The following is a 21,234-nucleotide window of genomic DNA, read 5'->3' as shown; positions in this document are numbered from 1 at the left end:
ACAGCTTGTCCCAAAATTTAGGAAATTCTCACTTCCCTAGCCTTCCAGAACTAAATAGTTATGTGACGAAGAAATGATTTATTTTTTACTTACTCATCAAGAAAAATGTTCTAAATATAGAGCTATTCTTATTAGCGATGATCTAAGAAACAGGAAAACAGCCTGCAGCCTTTTCTTTTTCCATATTTGTAGGGCCTCTAAGAGGCCAAACTTATTTTGATTTGTAAACAGTATAAATTTAATATAGAAACCTCTAGAGACCCTGCGTGTAGCTCTAATTATCCATTTTTAGTTACCATTCATGATAATCTTTTGGAATAAGTTTACTAATTGACAAATGTTGACTTCCATGGACACTACAGTTCTCCAGATAAAGTATAATCAGGTAATTTTCATTATAATATTATATATTATTATATTATATATATAATATTATAATTTTATGATGGCTCCTGCTTTTTAGGGTGGTTCTGATCAATTCTACCAAACACTTCATTACATATGATTTTGGAGAGAACTAATGTTTGATCATTGACAGTTTTGGCCCAGGTGTAATCTCACTCATTTTTTAACAACTTCTTTGGACAGTCATCTTTAAATCTCTCTCCTTGGATGAGCCCCTTGGCCAACACGGGTCCCTTTCTTTCTCCTAGAATGTACGACTGGAGAACGAGAGTAACATTCACTCTTTGTCTTGGTGTACCGGATCAGGAGGTAAATTACAAGTTCCTACCCCTTCCAGGCTCTCCTTCTATGAAGCACACAGTGTTACGGATGAGTTCAGCATTGGCTATATCATTCGCTATAAGTAAGGCAAGAATGTTCTCTCCACCTCCTTACCTAAGAAACTTTGCTGTTCCCTCATGGTATTACTTCTCAAAATGTCGAGAATATGCCATTTTGTTTTCCCATATCCCAGCGTCTCCAAACAGGATGGAGCCAGCACCCTTCCAACCTCCCCTGACCCGGCCCCCTCACAGCTCTTTCAGATGGGGTCTATTTCACCTCTATTCAAAAACTCTCCTCTTTGGCATCTCAACCCTGCTATAACAGCCCCCCATGCACTAAAGATCTTGGCCCCAACTCAAAGGTTTTCTTCCTAACCATTATTATCTTGGACAATTTAAAAATCCATGAGAATCACCCAACTGACCTCTTGCTTCACACCTTGCTGCCTTCCTCGATCTCAACAATTTTTACTGCTTCTCTAATGACGCTTCCCATGGCTGCTCCGTGGAGCTTAGTTCCTGGAACGACTTCCCCTCCGACATTTTAGAGTAGAAAAATCTCACTCCCTGGAGGAAAAAAAAATCTTCCTTCTGATCTTTCCCCGAGTCCCTCCACCCTCCCCACTCTCCCCATTCACGAGCCCCTCAGGGCTTCCCTTCCCCTCCCTCTAGCATGCGCCTTGCAGTCAAGTATTTCAGCAACACTTGCTAGTCACCACCGATCCCTCTCTCTCTCTCTCTCTCTCTCTCTGGATGGACCACCCATCTGCTTTCTCTCTTCCTGTTCCTATTAGACTGGGTCCAACCTAAGGAACATCTAACCATGTATTGATGGGTGACAAATGGGACTGTGTGATTTCTAACCGCAGCCAGGCCCTCAACATGCTGAGTCTTCTGCCATCAGGTATCCAAGAGAGGCTCTGTCAAATCTTTTCAACAACCCTTAAACCACCTGATAATTCTAGCTACCATTTACGGGGTGGGGGTGGCGGGGCGCCAGCAAAGCACAATGCCAAGTGTTACCCTGGATACTGAATATACTGTACCAATAACCCTCAGAATCCTTGAGCAGTTACTTAATCTCTCTGTGCCCCATCTCTTCATTTGTAAAATGAAACAGCATGACTGCCTCCATCAGATTGTCATGGGTATGAAATGGGATAATGTACTTAAAGTGCCGGAAATCACTATATGGCATACAGTCCTCAATAAGATGAGCTACTAATTGAGAATAATGATGATAACAATGAAGATGGTTACCCTGCACAGTTAGTATTATCCCAATTTTACAGTTAAGAATACTAACGAGGGGCTGGCCCGGTGGCATAGTGGTTAAGTTTGCATGCTCCGCTTGGGCAGCCCAGAGTTCGCAGGTTCAGATCCCAGGTGCGGACCCAGCACAGCTGGTCAAGCCGTGCTGTAACGACCTCTACATAAAATGGAGGAAGATGGGCACAGATGTTAGCTCAAAGACAATCTTCCTCAAGCAACAAGAGGAAGATTGGCAACAGCTGTTAGCTCAGGGCCAATATTCCTCACACACAAAAAAGAATGCTAAGGACACAAAATCACACAGCTAGTAAACGGTAGCAGGAAGTTTACATGCAGGTCTTTCTGCTTCCAAAATGCATGCTTTTTCAATGCTACTTCCACCCCATCCTCCTTTCCCTGCCTGCCACTTTGCAGAGGAGAAACAAGTCCATCAGATACCCTCAGGTTTGTAACTAGGAGTAGAGAGGGCTCAGCTGACACAGCTGCGTTAGAGAGGGGAAATTTATAAAGGAGTCTAACGAAACCCAAGATGAGAAATTCATAATTTCATTTTTTACAAAAGACAGAGCTTCCACAAGTTTTATGTAAACTCATTCCAAGATATTTTTCTCTACAGTTGCTACCTTCCATAACAACAAAATTGCTTTGTCAAGAAAGAAATCTTAATGAAACGTCACTTTACAAGTTTTAGGTGAAAGAAGTATTTGAATTATCTCGTTTAAACTGAGAGGCTATAACCTTTTCTTTTTAACAGCAAACATTAAATTTGAGCCAACTTGTTTAATACTGTTTCTTATTTGAAACATATTTAAAATATCCTTATAAATATTGCCTAAAATTTAAATCAAGACTTTTTTTGGAAATAACACGAAAATTGCCCTACATGGAGAACATACTCTGTTTCTGCCTGTGCAGTTATAATTACTCCCCATTTTAGTAAGGGCATCCCGATTTTTCTTTGCTGTGGGGACCACCACTCTCGGGCTCTATGGTTAGTTAGGTGGGGCTAATGACACTGACTGGCTCCAGCGGGGAGCATAGGACGCGCGCCTGGCCAATGAGAACCCCACGTTCCCCTGGCCCATTGACTGATTCAGAGAGAGGCACATGACCCCATGTCCTGGCCAGGGAGAGTGCGGCCCTAAGACTCTTGATGAAACTACAGCGAAAGAGAAGCTCTTTATCCACAGGAATTATTAAGCTGATAAGATATAAACTGGCCGCCTCCATCACACCCCTTAGGGAGCGCTGCCTAGGAATGAAGCCAAAAACAGGAAAGCAGAGATCTGAGAGTGTCTTCCTGTCATCGGATAACCTGGATCCAGCTGTGCCTAAGGCCAAACCCCTGGAGCTTTTCCGTTACACAAGCCAATAAATTCCTTTTTGTTTGTTTGTTTAGGTCAGTTTAAGCTGGGCGTCTGCCATTTCCAACCAAAAATATCCCAACACAACCTCTTTGTGCCAAATAGCTAAGATAATTCACTGAAACAACAGAGCATGGTTGATTTTTGCAGGTTTGTGAAAGCAGCCAAATGTCATCACGCTGAATTCCCTTCTATTCTGTTCTACATTTTACTGCACTGAGATTGAAAAGACAGAGAGAGAGAGAGAAAAAGAAAGGCTCGCTCCCACACATGCATGTGAGTCCATCTTATAGTGATTAAATTTCTTTTCTTTTTAAAAGATTAGTGCCTGAGCTAATATCTGTTGTCAGTCTTTTTTTTTTTTTATTTCTTCTTCTTCTTCCCAAAGCCCCCCAGTACATAGTTGTATATTCTAGTTGCAGGTCCTTCTGGTTGTGCTATGTAGGATGCTGATGAGCGGTGCCATGTCCACACCCAGGATCTGAACCAGGGAAACCCTGGGCCGCCAAAGCAGAGTGCGTGAACTTAACCACACGGCCAAGGGGCCGGCCCCTAAATTTCTATCTTCACCTGTGCTGTCCTCCTTATCTCAAGTTTCTAAGGTTAAGCTTCTAAGTTTTTAATCCTTCTCGCCTGTTTTAGGATCTACTCCCGTCAATTATTCTCTCCCTCACCATAGATAACCCTCTTCAAATCACCCTCAGCTTTCTTATTCCCCCAGATCCTACACTTTATCCTATAGGTACACCTACATCTCTTCCATGCAAAAAATAAACAGAAAAACAAACTTCAATATACAAAATCATCCGTACACATAATCAGCCAGAAACAATCACAAAGAAATGGAAGAAAATAGTGTAAAATGTTGATGATGGTTGTCTCTGGTAGTAGGATAACAGCCCATTTTTTTCTCTTTTTTAAAAAATTGCTTTTCTGTGCTTTCCAAATTTCCTTAGTACTCCTTTTATAACAAATATATTTTTTAAATATGCTTCCTCTTTAAGCTACCAATATCTTTGCATCCCTTACCGCCAAACAGTAAAATGAAAGGCCACACCTCACTTCCTCACTCCTCACTCACTTCCACTTAGAGTCAATTATTACTCACATCACTCAACTGAAACCATAGTCCCCCAGGTGACTCCTGTGGCCATCAAGCCACATCCAACGGCTTCTCTTCTCCCCTTAGCCTGTTTGACCATTTGTATTACCTGCCATCCCTGTCCTTGGCTCAAGTTTGAAACTGCAGTGTTATCCTCAGATTTTCCTTTCCTTTCCTTCCCCATTCAGTCCTTCAACAAACCTTGTCAATTACATTCCCAAACATATCTTGAACGCATCACTGCTTCTCCTTTCCCATTGCTACTGTCTGCTGTCCAGCCCTCCTGTGGCCTCTCTCCCATGACTCCTCTGTGCCTCCATCCTTCCCCCATCTCACTGCTGTGGGAGTCATCGCTCTAAAGCTCAAACATAGTCATTTAATTCCCCCCCCCTTAACATTCCTAATGGCTCTTGAATGCATACAAACCGAGTACAGTCACTGGCCTGGCACCAAAGGCCCTTCACAAGCCAGCTGCAGCCCATCAGCCACATCGTTCACCTCTGCCGAGCCTGCACGCAAGCTCAGGGCAAACTGGCTGGCTCTCCCCAGAAGAGCGAAGGCTCTCTTGCCCCTGTGTGTCTCTTTCAGGCTCTTTCCTCTGCCCTGGGTGGCCACTCTTCCTCTTCCCACACGAACTCTTGCGCACCCTTCAAAACCCAGACTGCCATTAAATTCTATTTTAATAATTAGCACTCATCACACTGTATTTTGGTCCCCAGTAGACACTGAGCTACTTAAGAAATATCATTTTATTGGTTGGCTTCTGACCTATAGAAAACGGCAAATAAGCAGGAAAGGGGAGATCCAGTGAAAATCTCAGACCTTCCCCAGAGACCTGACTTATTCTTATATATTAAGGCAGTAATTACAGTATTCCTGACTTCTAAAAATAACTATAATTCTCCCAAAAGAGTTTTATGTGGTCCATGTAATACGGTGGTTGCCCTGTTAGAAGTTGTACACACTCCGCAACCATTATGTGATTTTGGCCACTTCTTTCAGGTTTGGCTCACTCTCTTTAGAAAAAAGAAACTGAAATCTTCATCATAGAAAGTTTAAATTGTCTTAATTTCGTAGCTCCTTATTCATTCATGGCATCACCTAATGTTATAGTCAAGATTTTTAAATCTGTAGCCTCAACTTAAAAAACAAAAAATAAGAAAGAAGGTGTTTGAATGTACCTTTTGCGCAAGGAAAGGTAGTACCATGATATTCTTAAATTTTTCCAATTAAATTTACTATGTTTATTTTTTAAAGGATTATTTCTTTAATAAAATTACGTCTTTTTAGTTATAGGGCATATAAAGAGGTATAGGTAGTCACAGAAATCCATATCAGGAGAATTCAGGATTTTAAAAAGTAGTTGAATGGCATCTCACCTCCTGAAATAATTAATTTTGTTGACAAAATGTCCAGCAAATTTCATTAGAAATTTCTATGCCTCTAAAAGGAAGAGGAAGTCATGAAATCAATCTCTCCTAGAAGAGAAATGACAGAATTCATTCAACAGCTGTTCACTAACTATGAAACACTATGTTCAATGCATGACACTAATGACTACAGGGGACACGGAGACGGGTGACATTTAACTTCCCTCAGTTCCCAAGGGGACAAGACAAGAAGATAAATAACTACAGTATATGTAGTAATATAAGCCATATATGTATATGTATATGTATGTATAATATAGTATAAGCCCAATATGATCTATCATAAGAGAGGCCCAAAAGGCTGTACAAGTTCAGAGGAGAAAGACACTGTATCCAGTTGAGAGATCCAGAAAATTCTTCTCGAAAAGAATAAGACAGAAGTCCTGAAGAACAGATAGGATTTTTACAAACACAGAATCAGAGAAAATGCCATTCCAGGAAGAGGAAACAGCCAAAAACAAGGAACCGAGACAGGAAGCATGAGGCCAGTTTGGGCCCCTGTCACGGGTCTCACAGAGCAGCTCATCTGTCAGTCCTCGACCTTGCTCACCTCCTCAGTGCAGGGCTTCCTTCCACCTCCTGCAGAGTCGGTCAGCTAAAGGCTAAAACACACATGGCCTTCCTATTCCAAAAGGATTCTGGGCTCAATCAGTGGGCAGTGGAGAATGACTGACAGTTTTTGAGCAGGGCTCCTAAAAGGGCAGGACAGTGCCTGAGGAAATTAATCTGAAAGCAACATATAGAAATGGAAGGGAGAGACTGAAGGAGAGACGAGATCCGGCAGTAATAAGAACAAGGTAGGGATGCTGAACTCACTGTCGCTCAGTGTTTTGGTAATAAACTCAAACACTGCGACCAGGAGTTTGAAGCAATCTATACCACTTCATCTGTACTTAAAGTCCCATGTAAAATGCATATTTATTTCCCAAAAAACTTTACAACCCCATTCTAATCTCTGGACCTCTCTTTGTAATAAAAAAAAGTCTGACTCTACTTTTGATGTTTGACCACTGACAGCTTCCAAGCCCCACCCCTCTCTCTTTTGCCCCACATCTGTGCAAGCTCATAAGAACGCCCGGGAACTCCTTCCTTTGGGCTGCTGCAGAAGAGCAAACCGTGCAAACCTCTGCCCACGCCCCAGCCCTGCTCCCCAACTGCAATAAAAACCAAAGCCACTCAGCCCTGCCTTCACTCAAGCTGAACGGACCAGCTTGGAGAGTCGCTCTGCTCTCCCCAGAAAGGCTCATGTGAGTAATAAATATTTTCATACCATCTGGGTGTCTGTGTGGCATCCTCATCTTGATATTGAAACCAATTTGGGGTGGATGGGGCGAGGTTTAATCCCACCCTCCATAGGGTAACCACAAACACTCAAATAGTGAATTACTGCACTGTGCTTACTATACCCAGATTGGAAGTAAGAGATGCTGAGAAGGGGCATGTGGAAATACTGAAAGGGTTTCTGAGCTCCAGAAAACTCTCATAGGGAGATACCCCTTATTAAAGGTCCTATGGTCTACAGATCAACTCAGTACTGACTGTGTTGAACAGTAATATACATTCACTCAAATATCTAGTTATCAACTTTGAAACAATTCAGTGTGCATTTGGCAAATTCTTGGCTCCATCCTCTTCCCAATGGCCAACTCTAAGACACTGCCTAGTCATAGGAGTTATATGCTTAATTCTCCCATAATCATTTGCTTTTAACTAGAAGAAATCTACACAAGTTGGGATGGAAGCACGAACACTTCCCTTTCTTAAATTTCTGAGTTAACGGGCAAGTGAAAGGCAATGCAAAGTCACAAATAATAACATTTTTCAAATAGAACTTTAGTTATAAACCGAATGGGAATCTTGATTTGTGCAGAGCACAGAAAGTATTTCCATGTCTTTCCAGCCATACGTACAAATATCTAAAGGTGTTAATCACGAAAAACAGTGTCTTCCTCAGAAAGAGTTTAGAAAATCATATTAAGTACTTACGCATCTTTAGCTGCTCCTGCAGGGCCTAGAGGAAAAAATCGAAAAAGATAGGTTTGCATTCGTGGGATAGTATTGCTACAAAAACCTTACGCCCAATACCCAACTAAAATAATATTCTATGAGAGACTAGTTGAGAATACGGTTTTTTAAAAGATCATTTCCAAAAACGAAAACGGAGATCCAGAAAATCATAAAATTCAAATCTTAAGTTTAGAATTTATTCCACCCATTTTTAACAATTCCTATAAATCCCAAGGTGTTGGTTCTGAAAGTGGTTTTACAGACCACTTAATCCAATCTCCTCATTTTGCAGATAAGGAAACTGAGAGATATGAGAAATATATTTTTTTTCTAAGCTAGTGTTGACGCAGCATTGTTATAAGTCACACTGTGTGCTAGTCACAAAGGAAAGCAGAGTCACGAGACAAAATGGAGGTGAGTCTAAATAAATTCGGAAGTCTCAAGGATGCCAGCCCAGCTCCAAAAGGAGTTACAGACATTTCTAACGCCACTCCTACTTGCTATTGAAACCTCTCATTTCTGCTTCCTACCCACCTGCAAAACCAACCCATTTCTTCTGGACCCCATTATCACAGATTCTCTGCCCACAGTACAGCCCCATCTCCGCAATTCCTCGTCCCTACAGCCTTATCTGAGTGACAGAGAACTCAGTTCCCACTTTACTAGCCACACAGCATTAAGTGCCCTTTCATGTCTTAAAGCCTCACTTTCCTCTTGTGTCAAATGAGGACAATAACAGCACCATTCTCAAAGGTTACTGTGAAGATGAAAAATAAAGATGCATGTAGACAATTAGCACAAAGTCTGGCACATAAAAACAGCTCCTAGGGGCTGGCCCCGTGGCCGAGTGGTTAAGTTCGCGCGCTCCACTGCAGGCGGCCCAGTGTTTCGTTGGTTCGAATCCTGGGCGTGGACATGGCACTGCTCATCAGACCACGCTGAGGCAGCGTCCCACATGCCACAACTAGAAGAACCCACAACGAAGAATACACAACTATGTACCAGGGGGGCGTTGGGGAGAAAAAGGAAAAAATAAAATCTTTAAAAAAAAAAAAAAAAAACAGCTCCTAAGCTGTTGTTATTAGCAGTCACATTTACCTTAATATCTCGATTTCCATATCTATGAAATGGAAATGAAAATAACTTCGGCAGGAGTCCCAGAGATGTGAAAATAAAGGAAGATGTGCTACAAAGTCAGCAAAAAAGTCTGCAGGAGAAGTTATTGCTAAAGTTGCAAGAACTCTACCCCGTGATGTTAATTTAGGATCTGTAATACCGCAAATTCAAAGCAGAGCATAACGATAACCAAGACCAGGTCTTAAACAAACTCTTTAAGGCTTTGACCAGACCCAAACTTAGTTTCTTTCTTCAGGAAAGAGCAACATTTCTATGCCACAACTATCATTTAAATTATATAAATAAAAACTGCTTTGGAATCTGAGATCATAAAAGCAAAAAAATCCTAAAATTAAAAAAAAAAAAATCAACGTATGAAAAACTGCCAACAGTGAAGTGTTTTGATAGGAAAAAATAAACAAAGGATTCGTGCCACCAAAAACCCATGGAAATGAACATTTTCTTTCACAGTCTAAACAAGCATGAGAATCTGGAAGAAAGTCTATAAAGAAAATAATACCCAGATTTTCTTATTTTTATTCTCATGGGAAAAGATAAGGAATGTTTTGGGTTTTGTTGTGATCAGGGGAGAGGAGAGCCAGAGGTGTAGGAACTTTTGATTCTGGAATTCTCGCAAAGAGAAGAAAGCGGAGATCATAATGCAGACCGTGAGTCCTCAGCATTTCGAGATGAAGAGCCATCTAGAACAATGACAGGGACAGCATAGTGCATAGAAGCCATCCCCACTCCATCTCAGGGATGACAGCATGGAGGGAAGGAACAACATGGAATCGGAAGGCAGAAGACCCAAGTAAAGTCCTTGCTCCCATATTTGTCTAACAGTCACAAAATCTCTTTGCTTCAGTCTCTAATGCATGAGGACATGCGGGGCCCTTAAAGGCAGCTAAGAAGACAAGACACAATAAAGTGAGTGAAATTAGTTTCTAAATGCCAACGTGTTGTCTAATCAGTACTTATTCTAATCAGCCACCAGGAACATTCCATCCCCTTCACCTTGATTGCACCAGGCTCCCCGCACCCTCAGGGCTTCTGCCCTGCCGGGTTCACCATCCAACATCTCAGCAGGACCAAGACAGAGGCCTGGTGTCACCTTCCAAAAGGAAGCCAGCAGACCATTCTTCTGTTTTCATATGTCCTCATTTTAAAGGCACCATCTACTTAATAATTGCAATGGTGGGGTGGGCAAAGAGGTCAGAAACACTACATCAGATATATACATGACCGTAATATGCGCTCCATTTTTTTAAAGGGAAGAAAATGTGCATATTAGAAACAAGGTAACATGGTATTAATGATAAGCTTATAACCAGGGCAGGTAGAATATGACTCCCCAACACACAACTTCTCAGAGTAAAAACAAATGTGTAATTGTTGAAAACTTTCCGCAAAACTGTCAGAATATCTAGGTATATAAAATGTGAAACAGCTCTTTGTTCTGCAAAAGTATAAAATCATAAAATTACTGGAAACAGAATAAAAATTATTATTACCCTCACGGCAACATTTTAATCACCCTTTACCTATATATTGATTATAATTAACCAGATGGAGATCTCTACTCTAGATAATTTATGCAAAAAATACTTGGACTAGAACTATTCAGATAGAAGCAAAATCCCATTTGCTTTAAGTTCTATTTATGGCTCACGTACTTTATCACTTATGAAACAAATATTTATAGTGGTGTACCTACTTCTTTCTAGGCCTTGAGGATAGGGCATTCATCTCTGTTAGCACCACTTAACCTCACACCAAAATGACTCCTTACTATTTAAACACAGCCTTGGCGCATGAACGTAATGACCCTAGGAGAAATAGAAATGGAGGCAAGGTAACAACATTTCTTGCAGAATAAAAGCACCACAAAATATAGAGACCACTAGAATTTTGGTGGGTCAAAAGATTTAATGACTATTTTCTAAAACTGTATATAAATGATCACCATCATTTGAAATATCTTCCTAAAAAGTAGAAGAAGGGGAAAGTTTGCTCGCAGAAAAGCATTATATGCATTTCCAGTGAGTAATTGTAAAGGGTCCAGCTGATTCCAAAAAGCAATTGTAAAGGGTTAGGGTATGCAAGGAAGAACATTTCCTTCTGAAAGGAACTGTTTCTTTAACATTTAAACCTTGTTGGTTGTTCACAAGATCACTTCATTTCCCCATGATTGTATATACCTTTCACTTCACACTCTTCAAAAGATTTTAATATTTTATTCATGAGTCTCTAAGTCAAACATCTCAGTTACTTAAAAATGCACAGCAAATCCAATTTATTCAAACATTCAAAAAACTTAATCTGATATTGTGGGACCATAGAAAGACAGTTGGTCTTTGTCCTCCGTTCCTAGCACAGAGCTTCTAAAACCCATGAAATCTCCTGAATAATAAGGGCAATAGGAGTCTCCTTCCTTCTAAGGAGGTGACTCTTGGCAGGACCCCAGAAAGCTTAAGGATCAGGGCTGATGGCCAGAGAAGCCAAACCTTGACTAGAAGCTTGGAACTTTCAGCCCCACCCCCTGGACCTCCAGGGAGGAGAGAGGGGCTGGAGATTGAGTTAATCACCAATGGCCAATGATTTAACCAATTGTGCCTACCTAACAAAACTGCCATAAAAACCCCTAAACAACGGGATTGAGAGAGTTTCTGAGGTGGCAAACACATCCATGTGCCACGAGGGTATCGTACCCTAACTCCAAGGGAACAGAGACTCCTGTGCTCAGGACCATTCCAGACATCACCGCCCTATATGCCTCTCCATCTGGCTGTTCATTGGTATCCTTTATAATAAACTGGTAAATTTAAATCAGTAAGTAAAGGACCTTTCTGAGTTCTGTGAGCCATTCTAGCATATTATGGAATCTAAAGAGGGGGGCTGTGGGAACCCCAAATTTGTAGCCAACTTGGATAGAAGTGTAAGTAACCTAGGGCCCCAAAACTTGCGACTAGTGTCTGAAGTGAGGACATCCCGTGGGACTGAGCCCTTAAACCTGTGGTGACCGATCCTAACTCAGGGTGGTTAGTGTCAGAATTGAATTGAACTGTAAGACACCCAGTTGGGGTCGGAGAATTGGAGAACTGGATGGTATCAGCAGGGGGAAAAAAATACAAAACCTCTCAGAAATTCTTCCTGCTTTATAAAATGTTTTATAAAAACCGGGTATCCTAATAGTAACTGAGCCTCTGAATGACCTTGAAGTGCTTTATGAATCACACCAGGATCGAATTGTGCTGTATTTACTTCAACAGACAATTATTTACACTCCAAGTACAGAGTTTTTTAACCATAGTTTCTTATTTCCTAATTCTGTCCCATTCTCGAGCTCCAGAAAACATTCTGCGTTAGTTTCCTACGGCTGCTTTAACAAATCACCACAAACTGGGTGGCTGACAACAGAAATATATGCTCTCGAAGGATGAAAAAAAACGGAGGCCGAAGTGCAAAATCAAGGTGTCGGGAGGTCCACACTCCCCACAGAGGCTCTAGGAGGAATCTGCTCCACGCTCTCTTAGCATCTGGTGACAGTGAGCATTCCTTAGCATTCTGTGGCTTGTGGCCACATAGCACATTCTCTGCTCCACCCTCACATCAACTTCTCCTCTCTGTATCTCTGTCTCCTCTTCTGTCTCTTATAAGGACACTTATCGTCGGACTTAGGGCCTATCCTGATCATCTAGGATGATCTCAAAATCCTTAACTCAATTCCATCTGCAGAGACCCTTCGTCCAAATAAGAAAACGTTCACGGGGCTGGGTAGGTGGTGTAATGGTTAAGTTTGCGTGCTCAACTTCGGTGGCCCAGGGTTCAAAGGGTTTGGATCCTGGGTGCGGACTTACACACTGCTCATTGAGCCATGCTGTGGTGGTGTCCCACATACAAGATAGAGGAAGACTGGCATAGATGTTAGCTCAGCGACAACCCTTCTCTAGCAAAAAGAGGAAGATTAGCAAAAGATGTTAGCTCAGGGCCAAACAAAAAGAAAGAAAAGAAAACATTCACACGTTCCAGGGTTAAGACATGGACATATCTTTTTAGAGGCTACCATTCAACCCACTACACTGTCTTATCCCTGCCCCCACACGCCACCAAAAACAGAAATTCTCTTTTGAAAAGAAATGTATGGCGAAATTAATATTTGAGGGGGAATCAAATTTAATATAACAGATCATACATTCCACAGACAAAATTTTATTCCTAGTGAATGGTAAAGCAAGCCAGCTGCAAGATACATCAGTTTAGTAATTTTAAGTAGATATATGTATAAATCTTGGTTCCCATAGACAGATGTTCCTTTGCAATCTAATCAGTCTTATGAGTTAAAAAAAGTGAGCCATACTGCCCCGTATGTTTTTCATATTTTTCAGATTCATACATTTATTCTTATGAGTTTCCTCACACACGCCAAATTCTAATATAAACAAAATATGTATCTCTTTTAAAAGAAAGGTCACACACATCTTTACATTTGGAAAAAAGTCTATTAATGCCTTTTTTCATCACTATTCTATAAGCACTTTATAGAGTTTACGTAATATATTGGAAATATTCACAAGTAAATGAACTGCTAAATTGCATATTGAATTATGTTTCTTTGTTCAGACTGAGTGGCAATACTTTAAACACACACACACCAAAAAATAAAATTAGGTACATGAAGAATTTCTAAAAAGTACTGGAGAGTTACAAATCACTGTTCTTTCAGCATAAATGATCAGAAACATAAGTGATTATGATTCTTAGGAGAAATTAATAAAAATATGCAGGAATGATTTACTCTTTCTTTTATAAAAGAAAAAAGTCCCCCTGAGAAAACAGAAACAAACAAAATTTTCTTTAATTTTGCCAGCTTGCTATGTCTCCTCTGACCCATAATAGTTCTAAAACCATGTCATAGTCTCCGTTTGGCCAAAAGAAGAACAGCTCTTCCGTTCATCTAGAGCAACGTTTATTTTTCAACAAGCCAATATAAGATACAGATTCATAAGTCACGTCTTCAACAATGGAGAGAAACAGGTCAATGTGTTCTAGAAATATGAAATTATGTTAACGAACATGGAAGCTCTTACAGAAAACCTTTGTTTACAGGTTGTCCTTCTTGAGTAGCTACACTTTAGGTAGGCAAACCTTAATAAATAAAGGCAGCCATATAAGAACAGACATCACGTAACACATTGACCTTTAGCTGCTATAATATAATGTAAGCCATGTCTATATTGCACTGTGAGTGACTCGCGCCAGAACTGAATAATTCACTGAGGTCACCTACGAACCATTCATGTGGTTGCAACGTCAACTGTGAGGGTTGGAAAAGGCGAACTTCCTGATTCTGTCGCACGTGGTAACTGCCTGAGCAGAGGCGTCTGCACATCTCTCGTCACTTGTCATCACTTCGATTGCAGCACATCCTGAGTGTAGTCACCCCGCCCCTTCTCACCTGCCCTTTAAGAGCAGCGGCCTCTCCCTCCAGTTACCCCAGCTTTAACAGCTTGGTTCATTTTTACTTCTCCCTCCGCCCTCCTCCCTCACATGCAGCCTGGCTGTCTTCCAGGGGTCTCTGACATCAAGGCCCCCGTCACTCCAGTGATTCCAGACAGCAGCTTTAAATTACGTCACTCTATGTACATGCTCGCTCTTTCCTTCTACACCAATTAGGAACGTCTTTCCCTCTATTAATATTAATAGCGTGTTGAATACATACAACACATGAGGCACTGGTCTAAGCACTTTACATACATTAACTTGTTTAATCTTGAGAAGGTTCTATATTTACTCCCCCATTTCACAGTCGAGGAAACTAAGGTACAGACAGTTTAAGCAAGTTGCCCAAGGTCACACAGCTGATAAATGACAAAAGTAGGATTCGAATTGGGGCCTTCTGGCTCTAGAACCCAATCTCAACTCTGAGGCTTTCATGTCCTTCTGCCCTCCCCACTCCCCATCCTAACCATTCTTACTTTCTTCTCAACACCCTGTAACCAACATGAACCACTAAAGCCAGTCAGGCAAGACTCCTCACTGCCTGGAAATGCACCCAGCCTATTTCTGTCCCTCTGATTCCACACAGCATTAAAAACGCCCTCCCTTCTGTTTTCTGCTTATTCATATCCTACCTATTCTTCAAAGCCAAATCAAGTCCCACTTCTTCCAAGCAGGCTTCCCTGATGGCTTAAAATTTTATTTCATTCTCTTGATTGCTACATCAGTCACAGTGTGCCCACACAATTGAGGACTTATTTTTGTATCTTCTTTGTTTCCCCAGTATACTCATTCATTGGACAAATACATTTTTTTTGAGGACCAAAAAATTCCATGGAAGGCTTGGATACTGGTCTAGAGGTTGAGGGTACAGCTGTGAACAAGATGCATGAGGCTCTCATGAGACCAACATTTGGGGCAGAGAACAAAAGAGATAATAAATAAATAAACAAAATATCAGCTCTCCAGCAAAGAGCGTTTCAAACAGAAAGAAAACAAGAGTGAATTCTGCATGCTTAAAGAATCGAAAGAAAGATGGCGGGGTTGGGGCCTGAGAAAGGTGGGGGAAAGTAGCACAAGATATAAATGACTTCTTTGACGATATCGACAAAATTTTTTATTATTTCCCCTACATGGCCTGGACTAATGGTAAGCATAGTGGCAGCATTTCAATACTACCAAATTATTTAGAGATGTAAATTAAGGCTGGACCATACAGCTACCCGAAAAGAATGCAATTATCTGTCACTGAGCATGAAGAGATAACTAATCTAAATAACTGGACCCAAAAGCATATCAACTTCCTGGGTACACTGGTAAAATAGGATAAATAATTATTAAACTCCTCCCCCTTGGACCTTTGTTACATAAATAGCAGAAGAACCATTACCGAAACATTCTGCTAACGTTACGGTCCCCTGAAGTTATGGTCAGATGGCTGCCAGTTACATATCTCTGGCAGAAAAACTACAACTAACCAATCCCATCAACCATCATGAGCAGAACACTTCTGAAATAACTCTGCTGCTGCAAATAATTTCTACAGCCTTAGCCTGCATTGAAATAGGCTACTGCAGATATTTGCAACCAACCAAACTTCTAAAGGATTTTCTGGTTTACAAACAGACTCACTTCATGTATATGCAGACTGGACAAAAAGGAATGACTGACCTGTTGCAGATCATTAGTTTGAATGCACGGTTGCTCATTTCTCTGAATTCTCTGAATTAGGGAATATGTGCAAGGAAAAGCAAAGGGATAGAGAATCTGATCACTGAGAGAGAGAGGTCGGGGTGGGCGGCAGAGAGGAACACAAAGCTCTCTGCTTATAGTAAAAGCAACCCTGTAAAAATGGACTAATCCAGATGTTTCTCTACAGTGTAGGGTCTAGACTCTAGACTCTGCAGGAGAAATCTACTGAATCTCGACTGAATGGACAATACAAGAAGGCCTCCTATCACACTTCTTGGGAAAAATCAAATTTCTACATTGAGAGAGTGATCTCACTAAAACACGAAGATGGAGAGAGCTCTTGTGTGATCAAAATGGTTCTCATGATCCCACCTAGACAGACAGCTCAACTCCTCCTGGAAGCCCTCTCTGATTAAACTATATCATTCCACATCTCCTGGGCACTTGCATGCTCACAGTGTATCCCATCATACTTTGCTTTGCAATTGTTCTCCAACGGTTTATCTTCTACCTAGATTATCAACTTCTCAAGAAAGTGTGATTTCATTCTACAGCCATCCATGCTGGCTGCCCGACCCTGCCCTTCAAGCTCCTAGTAGAGTGCAGCGCTCTGCACATAGAGATGCGCTGTGTTTAAGCTTACGGGTAGAAATCTCCTGCAAAGGAAATCTAACTTGAATTATCTCGGGTTGATTCCTCCTGGCCGTTTGACCATTTTGCTGCATATCAAGTTCTCTACAAATGGGCCACACAGAATCCAATTGACTTAAGGACACTACTAAATATCAATTTGTCATATTAACCAATTTCACCAGACAAAAGCCAAGAAAGGCAGTCATCCAGATAGCTCAGGGAAAGGAGAAACAATTATCTGTTTTTAACCTGAATTACTTAGTAAAACAGGGCTTATAATGGAAATGTCAGGTTTGGGGGCATTATTATAATGTGCCAATGCATCCTTTTCGAGTAGATGTGCCATGTTCTTATAGAAAAATATTCATGGAAATTCATTTGACCTTCACCATGGTAATATTCCACTACTATATAATAATTACAGTAGAGGGACGGCCCAGTGGCATAGTGGTTAAGTTCACATGCTCCGCTTCAGTGGCCTGGGGTTCACAGGTTCAGATCCCAGGCGCACACCTAACACTGCTCATCAAGCCACACTGTGGCAGCATCCCATATAAAATGGAAGAAGATTGGCACAGATGTTAGCTCAGTGACAATCTTCCTCAAGCAAAAAGAGGAAAATTGGTAATAGATGTTAGCTCAGGGCCAATCTTCCTCACACACATAAAAAATAAATAATAATAATAATTACAGTAGAGAGTGCCCTCACTCTGTAACTCAAGAAAGTGAAATGAAATACCCACAGTAACCACACCCAAAGTCAAGCCTCAAAGTCAAGCTTAAGCCTCACACGCCAGGCTCAAGTTCAATACCTCTCCCATCACCTCTCTCTGTACTTGTTTTTTGCTGAAAAGCAAAAGTACGGCTATTGAATTGATGATTTCTAGGACATTTCAGAAGTTGTACACCATAAGTACCTGGAGGACAGAGACAACATCTACTTAATGCATTGCATTTTGCTTGGGTTCTGTACCACAAGTTTGCAGCTTGGTCAACAGCGTATTTGACACTGATGTCAAAGTTCCCAAATGGAAGAAATTTAACCACCTTTGCACCGTGGTTTATTTTTCTTAACTTTACATCTCTCATCCTGGACGCATTTCCTTGCTGAAACTAAAGTCCAACCACCAGCTGACAGAAAATTTCAAAATAACAATGACCAAATCCCGAAGCTAGCCAGCTGGACTCACTAGCAGAGAAATGTTTGGCGAATGACTTCTTAAACACAAGGGCAGACCCATCAAAGAGGTGAGGCAGTAACTCCCTGCTCAGAATGTTTTCTCCTTAACATTTTACAGTCTGCACTTGCTATCTTGCTCTTCTCTGAACACAGAGTAAGTTTTTAGCAAAGAGAAAGCTAGAAGAGAGAACAACATGCTCTTTTAAGAGCTGTCCTTCATAAGCAAAGGTGAGGCCACTCATCAAGCAGACATGTGCTTTGCGTGGCTTTGTTCAATATAACCATACCCCCCTTTACATAATAAGGGATGTGCTCCTAGCAGGGGGGAAAAAAGGTCAACCAAGTATGTGTCAAGAGAATCACATCCTCCCATTTTCTTACATTGCCATTTCAGAGCTACCTCAGCATTATTCTGATTTGGCAATGCTACTCCTTCCTCCATCCCCAGACCTGACAAGCAGTTCACCAATAAATAAAAATGTAAACGAACCAAACTAGCTCCACTTTAAAGGAAAAGTGTCACAAATCCTTCCTCCAATTTTTTTTCACCTGGATAATTGTTCTTAACTTTTTAAAAAGCAGGGTGCACACGCAGCGGATCACATGTTTGATTGACAGATATAATTCACGGTGTGGGATGTGGCCTTGACATTGTTCCAGGTGTCCATGCACAGCTCTCTGGCTATGCTCTGGTTAAAACCCTGTCCTTGCCTTCATTAGCATAAGGTGCTAAGTAACCGGTGTCACTGTCACATGAATGGAAAAGATTTGTTCCTGGTGGCTCTCTGCCTATCACAAGGATGGGAATTTAAGACGGTAAAGGTTACCTATAAGAGAGAAACTTTTCAATGAATCATTATCTGGGCTCATTCACAGCTCTAGGACTAGAATTACACATATTTTAGCACTTTCTCGTAACATATTCCATACGTGCGGTCACTGATAGCCAAAGAGGAAAATAAAACTTAACCAATTGACTGAGCAGATCTCCATATCTGATCCCATTATGTGAATGTCAGAATAAACTTTAAAATAAATAAACAAATAAGTTTTGAATTTTAGGCCACATCTTCCCCGGAGGTCTGGGTTAAGGGAAGTGACAGGCCCAAGGTCACAAAGTCATTGACAGAACACCCACGCTTGCCCAGGGAGCAGTGCAGCATCAGACCGCGGTTTGAATTTGCAGGGCAGGGAAGGATGCGATCTCCGATTGATCTCAACTGGAGGAGATACCAGTTCTTCAACCAAAAGGACACTGAAATAGGTCAGCAGATACTACTCAAAACAGATCTGACTCTTCAATGGAAAACACTAGCTGGATTAAAGGGAAGGGCTGAGTTTGGACAAGTCACTTGACAGAAAGCCCGGCTGGCTGGGGAAATCTGGAAGATCTCGCCTGCCAATCAACAAAATGAAGTGGTGTAAAAGAAGTCTCGATATTTTTTTAAGGAAAAATATATGAACAGATCACTCTTCGTAGTAAAGCTCTGTCACACCTCTCTAAAGCATCCTTAATACTGCAGCTTCTCAGAGAAATCCTGCGAGCAACGTGGCCGGTCTTAAGCATCGAGATTCTTAAAGCCCTGTTTGCAGTTCTCAACCCCACTAGAATCCCCATCACCACCACCCCTCAAAAAGTCCTGAATTGCTCTGCCGCACTTTTCCAGGTGCAAGGTCTGGGTTCCGAGGGGCTTGGGGGTAGGAGGGTGGGGGGGATAGTGTGATAGAGGAGGGAGCGAAAGCTGGCCAGGACTAGAAACCCTCCACCCCAAGAGGCTGCCCAGCCTTCCCGCTGCAGGGCAGCCCCGCCGCCAGTCTTCCCCGCGCTCCCTCTGCAGGATCGCCCTGCAGGTTCTCCTCGTCCAGGCGTGACCGCCCCCGCGCGAGGGAAATGCCACGTTTTGGGTCTTTCCAAAAGCGGGCGGTCAGCTCCTGTCCCGAAAATGAGGATGGGGAGAGGGGGCTGCACGCCCTCCCTCCCCGGGGTCCCTGCACTCTTCCTTCCCGCCGCTTCTCTCCTGGCCTCACCGGCAGAGGCGACCCGCCCTGCAGACCTCCCCACCGCTCCGAGTCGCTGTCCCCGCGCCCCCGCCTGCCGCGCTCACCTCGGCCCGCGCCCGCGCTGGCGGCGGTGGAGTTCCCGCAGCCCATCTCGCCGCCGGCCGGCGCAGCGCGCTAGGAGCTGGCGGCCGCAGGTTCTGGGGGCGGAGACGGAGGCGCAGGGAGGCAGGCCCCGAGCGGGAGGCCCGCGGGGGGCGCGCGGGGGCCGCCCCCTCCAGCCGCCGGGGGGCGTGGAGCAGGGCGGGCCGGGGAGGAAGCCGCCCGCAGCCCTCTCCTCCGCCCCACTCGGGGACCCCGCCGGACCCACCCGTCTCCTCGGCAACCGCGGCGCCGGCCAATCCGCAGCCTCCTGCGGGCTCCCCGGCCGGGCATTGGTCGTCGTTAAGAGGGGGCGGGAGTTTAAAGTGGGTTTTGGGGCGAGGGCGAGGCTGTGGGCGTGGTCGGCGCGGGCGGTAGGTGAGCGAAGGGGTGGAGGATGCCCACCTGCCTACCCTCCACATCCTCTTTGCCTTTTCTTTCCCCACTTCCCCTCCCTCCTCCAGGATGTGGGGAGAAGAGGAAGTGGTAGGGAACACCTGTTTTGCGCACACTGGGAGCCCCCAAAAATGTTACTGACTGAATGATGTTCTCGTCTGAAGCCAGAGCCGAAATCCATTTCTGCTTTAACAGTGAGCTAATACAACTCTGTTCCCCCATCCCATTGGCTAATAAAGAACATAAAGTCTTCCCCAGGTTGGTCATATTACGCTATTCCACTTTAAAATAAATGTCTGCTGCAATTGTGGTAACCTGGATCTGGGACCTGCACTCTGATTTAATGACAGAACTGTGAATTTACGTGGCGCCTTTCAACCTAGTAGTCGGACAAGTGTTGCTGGAGTCAGACTGTCCAAGTTACAATCTTTGCTCTGCCCTTTAACAGCTGCGTGACCTCAGTAAAATTATTTAACCCATTAGTGTATCACTTCTTTTACCTGTAAAATGGCAGTAATAAGTCAGGTATATGTATAGCATCTAATACAGTGCCTGACCCTAAAAACGTGCCAGTTCTTCTTAAATCTATTAGAAATGAATCCTAATTCCCTGAAGGAAACGCCTAGCTGGTTTATCATGATGTCCTCCTGGCTCATAGCACAGACTCAATAAATGTTTT

At 42.7% G+C, this 21,234-nt stretch overlaps 1 protein-coding gene across 1 annotated transcript in view; it reads right to left on the bottom strand.

Moving 5' to 3' along the window:
- The window catches only part of LOC102148079 (uncharacterized), a 37,024-nt gene extending 16,443 nt beyond the window's left edge, over positions 1-20,581 (bottom strand). The window contains exons 1-2 of the mRNA XM_070253793.1: positions 20,126-20,581; positions 7,883-7,907 (exon numbers count right to left, since the gene is read on the bottom strand). Of these exons, the coding sequence (XP_070109894.1) occupies positions 7,883-7,907; positions 20,126-20,581 (481 nt within the window). The remainder of the gene's footprint in view (positions 1-7,882; positions 7,908-20,125) is intronic.
- Positions 20,582-21,234: the final 653 nt, after the last annotated feature.

Source organism: Equus caballus, chromosome 28, assembly GCF_041296265.1.
Source record: "Equus caballus isolate H_3958 breed thoroughbred chromosome 28, TB-T2T, whole genome shotgun sequence".
In the NCBI taxonomy this organism is placed as follows: Eukaryota; Metazoa; Chordata; class Mammalia; order Perissodactyla; family Equidae; genus Equus; species Equus caballus.
Note: the sequence above shows the minus strand (reverse complement) of the source record. Positions and strands in the feature narration are given on the sequence as shown.